The sequence below is a fragment of the Sesamum indicum genome, linkage group LG2 (genome assembly GCF_000512975.1).
Source record: "Sesamum indicum cultivar Zhongzhi No. 13 linkage group LG2, S_indicum_v1.0, whole genome shotgun sequence".
Classification (NCBI taxonomy): Eukaryota; Viridiplantae; Streptophyta; class Magnoliopsida; order Lamiales; family Pedaliaceae; genus Sesamum; species Sesamum indicum.
The window spans coordinates 9,020,274-9,029,164 of NC_026146.1; the positions used below are offsets into that span (position 1 = coordinate 9,020,274).

Sequence of the window (8,891 nt, forward strand, 5' to 3'; positions counted from 1 at the left end):
TTATAATATTGGTACCATATTCTCTAATTTTATTAAGGATTTGTGAATGACTTTTTGATTCACCTTCAACTAGACTTGACTTTGTATCACATATAAAATCTATTGATACCAAAACTGCTATTTTTTCATTTTTTGCCCGTCCATACTGCACGACTTAACAACCATGTGTAACCATGTGGTCTTGCCTTTAGAAATCTAATGACTATATAATAAATACAAATAAAGTCTATTTTTTTTATATCATTTCAAGTAATATAAAAAATATGGTATCAATATTGTAAACTATCCAAAATTATGGTATTAAAAATATAATTTTCTCGATGTTTTAATTTTGATACCATGCAAACAAAGGATAATTACGCCCCCCCCCCTCCCCTAAGGTTTAGTGTAATTACACGTTGACCTCCTGTGGTTGGGAAATTACATCTAACACCCTAAAGTTTACTTCCGTACAACAAATAAGTCCCCCTTTAGTAAAATTTAGCAAATTTATTGATATTAACCAAAAAATTAAATAAAAATTGATATTTAACATTGATTTACTTATTATTAACTTATTGCAGGTGAAATAATTTTTTTCTGATTAAACTACCCTTATAACGGTGAAGATATGCCTTCTTCCATATATTAATGCGTAGAGAAGTATGGGGGTAATTTGAGCATAAAAATATTTATTTGACCTGCAATAAATTAGTAATAAATCAATTGGAGGTAAATATAGATTTTTTTCTTTTTTTTATTAATATCAATAAATTTTGTGAATTTTGAACGGAGGGATTTAAATGTTAGATGGTAGCAAACCTCAAGGGTACTAGATGTAATTTCTCAAACTACAGAAAATTTACGTGTAATTACACCAAATCTCATTAAAAGGGGAGTGTAATTATCCCTTCAACAATTAACAATAACAACATTAAAAAAACAAAAAAAAAAAAGAAAAATTACATCTCATTGAAGAAAACATGAGATGAGAGAGAAGATCCTTTCTCTATATGGATTTGAAGTTGTATGAGGCTGACTGCTCTTAGGCGGCACAAAAAGTTAAGTAAAAAAGCAAGAGGCCATTAGCATCACAAAACGCAAAGAAATATAAGTTCCGAGAATGGGGTCCCATAACACTCACATTGACCCCAAAATCTTGCAAAATTTTTCTCTCTCCCAAAAAATATTTCATCTCTTCTCTTACAGCTTTGACTTTCAGCATATGTAATTTGTTTTACCCACAAAAAGGGCTTTCATGGATTCAGACAAGAGAAAGGAAACAGAATAGAAGCACTGAAACAAGAATGTGGGAAAACTGAAACAATTCACTATGACTAAACCAGATTTTGAACAAAAAAATAAGTACTAAATATTATTAAATTAGTACTAACAGTGGAAGTGGGCTGTCTCCTGTCTGAATTCACAAGAGAAAAAATAAAACAAAATCAATTATTTTACTGCTCAAGATTACTTTATTTAGTTTTGGAGACTTAAATGTGCATTGGGGCTAATGAAATGGGGTTGTTCCAAGTCAACTCCAAAAGGCCTAGCATTTGATGAAATCATAAAGGGTCACCTGCTCTAGATTTTTGAATATTTTTTGGGTAATTAGATCCAATAATAATGGTGACCTGCTGGTAAAATTTATTGCACAAAAATTCAAATCTCCACCTTCTGTGTATCACATTTATTTCTCTCCCAGCAGCTCTATCTCCCTCTCTGTGAATTTTGACCTTGCAGGTTCCTCTTCCCAGTTAAAAATAACCTGCAAACCCTCTGCTTGTATCTCAGTTCATTTGTTTTACACTCCATTTCCTGTAAAAGGCTTGCTGGAATCTCTCATTTTAGACTGTTTTGTGAAATGGGACAGTTCTTGAATGTGATATTAGTATAAAGCTGCAATCTTGGTGAGTTTTTCCCCAACTTTTTTCAAGAAAAATATGGGTTGGGTTGTTGTTGAAATCAAAGAAAGAAGCTTTGTTTCTCCTCCATCCCAACAGCCATACTTCCTCCTTCTGCCACCCCCACCTCCTCTTTCTCAGTCCAGTGCTTTCAATTTGAACAACAAGGTAAGCCCTAGTATACTGCTCATCATTATAATCCTTGCAATTATCTTCTTTATCTCTGGTTTGCTCCACCTTCTTGTAAGGTTCTTGTTGAGGCCTCCAAACAGGGACCCTGATGAAATGGATAATGTGACTGCCCTTCAGGGCCAGTTGCAGCAGCTCTTTCACTTGCATGATTCTGGTGTTGATCAGTCTTTCATTGACACTCTTCCTGTTTTCAATTACAAGGCTATTATTGGTGTTAAGGATCCCTTTGATTGTGCTGTTTGTTTGTGTGAGTTTGAAGCTGAGGATAAGCTCAGGCTGCTGCCTAAATGCAGCCATGCCTTCCACATGGATTGTATTGATACATGGCTGTTGTCACACTCAACTTGCCCTCTTTGTAGGGCAAGTTTGCTGGCTGATTTCTCCCCAAACACCAACTGTTCTCCTATAGTTCTTGTTCTTGAATCTGGGAGTGAGAGTTCCAGGGAGATTGTTGCAGATAGGGATGTGGGGTTATTTGGAACAACAGCCAATTCAGTTGCAAGGGTAAATTCCCATTTGGGTGAAGATTTCAGGCTTTCCCATGCAGATCCAGTGCAGAAATCTGGTGAAATTCAAGCAAAAGAAGAGGAAAATCAGAGAGCAATTGTGGGCTCTGGGGGAAAAGTTGTGGCAGTAAAGCTTGGGAAGTTTAGGAGTGTTGATGGTGGTGGTGGTGAAGGGTGTAGTGATGGTGATTCTGATGCAAGAAGATGCTTTTCCATGGGTTCATTTGCTTATGTTATGGATGAGAGTTCATCTCTGCAAGTCCCCATTAGAACCCCTATGAAGAAGAAACAATCCATCAAGAAACCTTCTTTGCCTCTAACACCAGGGCACAGGCCAGCAATGTCTGAGTGTGATTGTGATTCAAGAAGAGATTTCAATGGCTTTGAAGCATTCAGGATTCTTGAAACTCAACATGATCATGGCAATGACAATAAGTCCATTGGTAGAAGAAAGAGGGAGAGCTTTTCGGTGTCGAAAATTTGGTTAAGGGGAAGAAAGGATAGGCCTAATGCAGCAACAATGGAGTCGTCCAGGCGGGCGTTTTCGTTCAGGTTCCCTGTTCATCAGCAGCCACCAGTGGCTGCCGATGAGGTGAAGGGGAAGAACGGTAGGAGGACCGTATCGGAGATCGACATGAGCCAGTGGGAAAATGGAGGGAGTGAGGTCGGATTCGACGACGAAATACAAAGCTGCAACAGCCTGGATTCACAGGCAAATCCACCATCTTTTGCCAGGAAGACTCTTCTCTGGCTGATGGGACGGCCAAACAAGGTTGTTCACTCGACGTTTTCAAGCAATGTTTAGATTGTCTTCCTCTCATTTTGTTTGATCATACAATTCTTGCTGTTAGAATTTTAGCTCATGAAAGGCAAATTTAGTTCATTAGTGAAGAATAGGAAATGAGAACTGCATAAAGTGGGGAAAAAAGGGAACACACAGACTTCATTTTGAAGCAGATTTTATTACACAATGTGTATGCAAAATGTTTGATATTTTGTTTTCTTTTTCACAAAATCTTTGGAATTTTTCACTGTTCTTCTTTCCAAGTAGCAGAGCTTCAATTCAAAATAGCCATTATAATTAGGGCTAATTACACTTTAAGATCCCCTCCAAAATTACACCTAAATTCCCTTAAAAATTTACTGTTTATACCTGACTCGCTTTTGTAATGCTTTGGACAAAAAATGTTGACATAAGCAAAAAATACTTAAATTTTTAATTTTCAAAATACCTAAATGTTGACATAATGCTAACTTCACTCTATACATATGTATATATACATATATTACATTTATACATTTATAAATATAAAATTATAGATATGAACGTTAAATGAGCAGCAAAATTTAAAATTTATATAATTTTTTTTGTTGATATCAGCATTTTTCGTCCAAAACCTAATGAAATGAAGCTAGGTGTAAATGGAGAATTTTTAGGGAGGATGTAATGTAATTTTAAAATTTTGTTGGGGAAAAGTATAATTTTATATTTTTATAATCGTCTAAGTGTAATTTTAAGTTATTTCTGCTACAAATTTGATCACATCATAGTTGATGATAGATGTGATGTGCATTTAAAGCTGCATTCCAACACCCCTCACAGCTGGTTTTCAGCATTTATTTCCATCTTGTTCTCATAAAAATATTTAAGCATTCATTATTATTATTATTAGTAGTAGTAGTAAATTCCTACTATATTTTTCAAGATGTGGCATTTGTAATAATTTAAGTTTTTTAAAATGAAATATATGAATTATTATTATTTTTTTTGAATAAGAAAATTAAAATCATCAATATTAAATATCAGTATCTAATAACTACCAACAACTATAACAGTATACACTATTCGTCAATATCACGTAACTGTATCTAACATGCACCTATTATTAAAATAAAAATATCATACACAATGGTGGAGTTTGAGCCCATAATCTTAGAGTCACAAAATCTGAAGCTGGTCAATTGAATTAGGGCTTATGAGTAATTCAATTTCTTTATCAAATGCCAGCACTGGATCCAAGTTCACATTAATGTCAAAAAAGAGTTGGTGAAATGAAGGTGGAAATTGATGGGCTTAATTGAGATTAGGTGTATGTGTTGGGTTGAAATGGGGAGAAAATTAATTTCGCTCCGACAATTATTGGAGGGTGACACTTTCGAATTTTCTTCCATTTTGAATTTGCAATCAAGAACTATCATTAAAAAAAAATTAGCACATTTAATCAAAATATGGTCGAAAAAATACTAAATATATTGCCCTCTTTAAACACATTGCAAAATTGACCGAAAAATGAAACATTCCCAAATGAAAAGGGTTGCGAGCCAAGCATGTGCTAATCTCCGACAAAATTTTGGCACTTTTAAATGATATTTAGACTAAAAATTCTAACTTTTTTTTTTAAGTTTTAATTCTCAATTGTAAATTCAAAATAAAAAAAGGTCAAAAGTGTTGTCATCTATAATTATAGGATCAAAATTATATTTTTTGCAAGTGAAATAAAATTAAAAATAATTAATTGCAACATTTGGTTTGATACGAAAGTATATATGTAGGTGTGTGTGCACAACTAAACGACATGGCTAATCTTGATCAATCAAGTTGTTGAAAAATTGGCCCAAGATCAAATTCGATAGGCCTAAGCCCACATACCCCAACCCACCACCTAAAAGGCCTGACCCGACCTATTGACCCGATCCACCCATTACCCAACCCGGTTCTTATTTTAACTTGGCTGAAATCCTTCCCCTTATTTTTTTTTCCATCGTCCGAATTTATTCACCCTCCTCGTCTTCTTCTCTCTTTCTCGATTTCTTGCACCATCATCAATAGCTTCTTTCTATTTATTCACTACCTTCGGGAAGAAAATGAGATAGAGATATGAGAGAAAACTAGAGAAATAACCGGTAGAAAAAAGAGAGGTGAACTTGAGTGGTTCCATGGTGCCTTGGTGGCATGGTTTTTTGTTTCTTAGTGGGTTTGAGCAACTGGTGGTTGGGTTGCCGGCCTTTGTGGCTGTGGGCTTCCCCATTGGATCTGGCTCCCTCAGTCGAAATCATTTATCGTTGTTGTTTTTCTCACTATTCATATTAATTTGATCGTTGTTATATTGGTTCGTTTTCTACTGTAATAATTGTATTTCTTTGTGGGCTTACTCTGGGAATAAATTCCCAACAGTGGTGTCAGAGCTTTGGCTCTATTTCAGACGATTATATGGTAACATCTTCTTCGACCATCCTAAATTCGTTCTTGTTTAGCTTTGTGCTATTTTTTTCTCAATTTTCTAGATATTGTTTTGTGCTTTTTTTTTTTATATATCTGCAATGTGTTTGACCTTTATTCTTTATTTATTGCTTCTTACAATCTGATAACCAAAACCCCTTGTTAATTAAAGTTTTGAACTTTCAAGGTTATTGGGTCGGCATTATTTGTTTATGTAGTCATTAATGCAGAATGATGTTTTGATTGGCTGATCAACTTAAGTAAATATATGAGTCTGTTTCGTGCAATATCTGCTTTGTGCTGAAAAATTTTCTTTGTGCACTTTCTATAAACTACTGTGTGTAAAGGATTGCTATGTGCATTCTACTTTTTGACCTGTTGTGGCAATATTAATACTTAGTGCATTAAAGATATTCCTTTGTGGATGTTGTGGCTTTGTGGTGTTACTTAGCCTTGGTGGCTCATGGTCTTTGTGACTTAGCCTTGGTGACTCTTGAGTATTCGTAACTTTGTGTCGGTGGCTATGGTGTTTATAGTATTGCTATTTCTTTTGGTTATCTGCTTGGTGCAAAAATGACTTAGTGTTAATTGTCGTGTGCAAATACTATATGCTATGTGCAAGTATTATCCATTGATATTTAACTCTTGTTTAATTAATTTGCATTGGTTGCTAACATCTCTATTTTGCAGGTAAATTTTGGCCATGATGTTTGCCGGATCCATTCCTTGGACTAGATTCCCTTCTAGCTCCTGGTCGAAGGGGGCGTATGTTGGAAAATTGGTCCTGGTCCAAGGGGGTGTATGTTGAAGAATTGGTCTAGGACCAAATTCGGTAGACCTAAACCCACAACCCCAACCCACCACCTAGAAGGTCTGACCTGATTTGCCGACCCAATCCACCCATTACTTGATCCGGTTCCCATTTTAAGTTGGCTGAAAGCCTTTCCATTCTTATTTTTTTTTTCCCATCGGTCGAATTTATTCACCCTCCTCATCTTCTTCTCACTTTCTCGGTTTCTTGCACGATCATCAATGGCTTCTCTCTATTTATTCACTACCTTCGGGAAGAAAATGAGAGAGAGAAGAAGAGAGAAAAATAAGAGAAATAATTGGTAGAAAAAAGAGAGGTGAACTTGATTGGTTCGATAGTGCCTTTGTGGCGTGGGTTCTCGTCCCTTGGTGGGTTTGAGCAACCGGTGGTTGGGTTGCTGGCCTTTGTGGTTGTGGGCTTTCCCATCGTATATGGCTCCTTGAGCCGAAATCATTTATCGTTGTTATTTTTCTCTTTAGTCCTATTAATCTATAATCATCGTTATATTTGTTCGTATTCCGCTGTAATAATTGTATTTATTTTTGGGCTCACTGTGGAGATAAATTCCCAACAGTGGTGTCAGAGCTTAGGCTCTATTTCAGAGGATGATATGGTACATCTTCTTTGACCCTCCTAAATTTGTGCTTGTTTAGATTTGTGCTATTTTTTCTTGTTTTTCTAGATACTGCTTTGTGCATTTTTTTTTATTTGTCTGCAATGTGTTTGACCTTTATTCTTTATTTACTACTTCTTATAATCTGATGACCAAAACCCCTTGTTAATCCAAGTTTTGAAGTTCAGGGTCGGCATTAGTTGTTTATGTAGTCATTAATGGATTATGATGTTTTAATTGACTGATCAACTTAAGTAAATATATGAATCTATTTTGTGCAATATCTATTTTATGCTGAAAAATTTGCTTTGTACACTTCCTATAAACTGCTTTGTGTAAATGATCGCTATGTGCATTCTACTTTGTGACCTGTTGTGGCAATATTAATCTTAGTGCATTAAAAATATTCCTTTTTGGATGTTGTGGCTTTGTGGTTTTACTTAACCTTGGTGGCTCGTGGTCTTTATGACTTAGCTTTGGTGGCTGTTGGGTATTTGTGACTTTGCGTTGGTGGCTATGGGTTTATAGTGTTGCTATTTCTTTTGGTTATCTGCTTGGTGCAAAAATGACTTAGTGTTAATTACCGTGTGCAAATATTATCCGTTGATATTTTACTCTTGTTTATATCAACTTGCATTGGTTGCTAACATCTCTATTTTGTAGGTACATTTTGGCCATGATGTGTGTTGGATCCATTCTTTGGACTAGGTTCCCTTCTGGGTCCTAGTCCAAGGGGGCATATGTTGGAAAATTGATCCAAGATCAAATACGATAGGCCTAAGCCCACAACCTCAACCCACCACCTAGAAGGCCTGACCAGACTCACTGACCCGATCCACACATTACCCTACACGGTTCCCATTTGGCTGAAAACCTTCCCCTTCTTATTTTTTTTCCTTGGCCTAATTTATTCACCCACCCATCATTAATGATTTCTCTCTATTTATTCACTGAAGAAAATGAGAGAGAGAAGATGGGAGAAAAACAAAAGAAATAACCAGTAGAAAAGAGAGAGGTGAACCTAAGTGGTTCGATGGTGCCTTGGTGGCCATGTGTGCCTTGGTAGAGTGGGTTTTCTTCCCTTGGTGGGTTTGAGCAACTTGTGGTTGGGTTGCCGGCTCTAGTGGTTGTGGGCTTCCCCATCAGATATGGCTCCCTAAGCCAAAATCATTTATCATTGTTGTTTTTCTCACTATTTCTATCAATCTATAATCGTTGTTATATTACTTTGTATTTTACTATAATAATTTGTATTTTCTTATGGGCTCACTGCGGGGATAAATTCCCAACACAAGTTAATTATGTCCACATTACTATACTATAAAAAAAATTGAATTTTCGCTACACTATAAATGAATATGGATTAAAAATCATGATAAATTAATACTATTAATCATGGTTAAACAAAATTAAAGTCAAAACTTAAATTTTTACCACGATTAATCATTATTCGCATGGTTTTTAGCCAAACAAAGACTAAAAGCCCTTGCAAAATTGTAATTAGTTTGTATTTGAAATAATTTTATTTTTTTGACTACAGTAATTAATTGTAGTAAAAAATTATATTTTTTTTAGTGCTATAACCATTTTCCAAAACTAGGAACTACCATTATTTCTTTCTTTCTTTCCTTTTTTTTTATTTTTTTGCCCCCCCCCCCCCCCTTTT

The 8,891-nt window shown here is 35.4% G+C and overlaps 1 protein-coding gene across 1 annotated transcript; it reads left to right on the forward strand.

The window, feature by feature from the left end:
* LOC105155641 (RING-H2 finger protein ATL13) lies at positions 1,572–3,596 on the forward strand. Its single transcript, XM_011071544.2, has one exon. It carries the CDS (start codon positions 1,923–1,925, stop codon positions 3,384–3,386), a length of 1,464 nt encoding a protein of 487 aa, XP_011069846.1. The 5' UTR covers positions 1,572–1,922; the 3' UTR covers positions 3,387–3,596.

Bases quoted from the DNA above. Each gene is read 5' to 3' on its own strand.
- LOC105155641 (XM_011071544.2), top strand. From the start codon at position 1,923: ATGGGTTGGGTTGTTGTTGAAATCAAAGAAAGAAGCTTTGTTTCTCCT.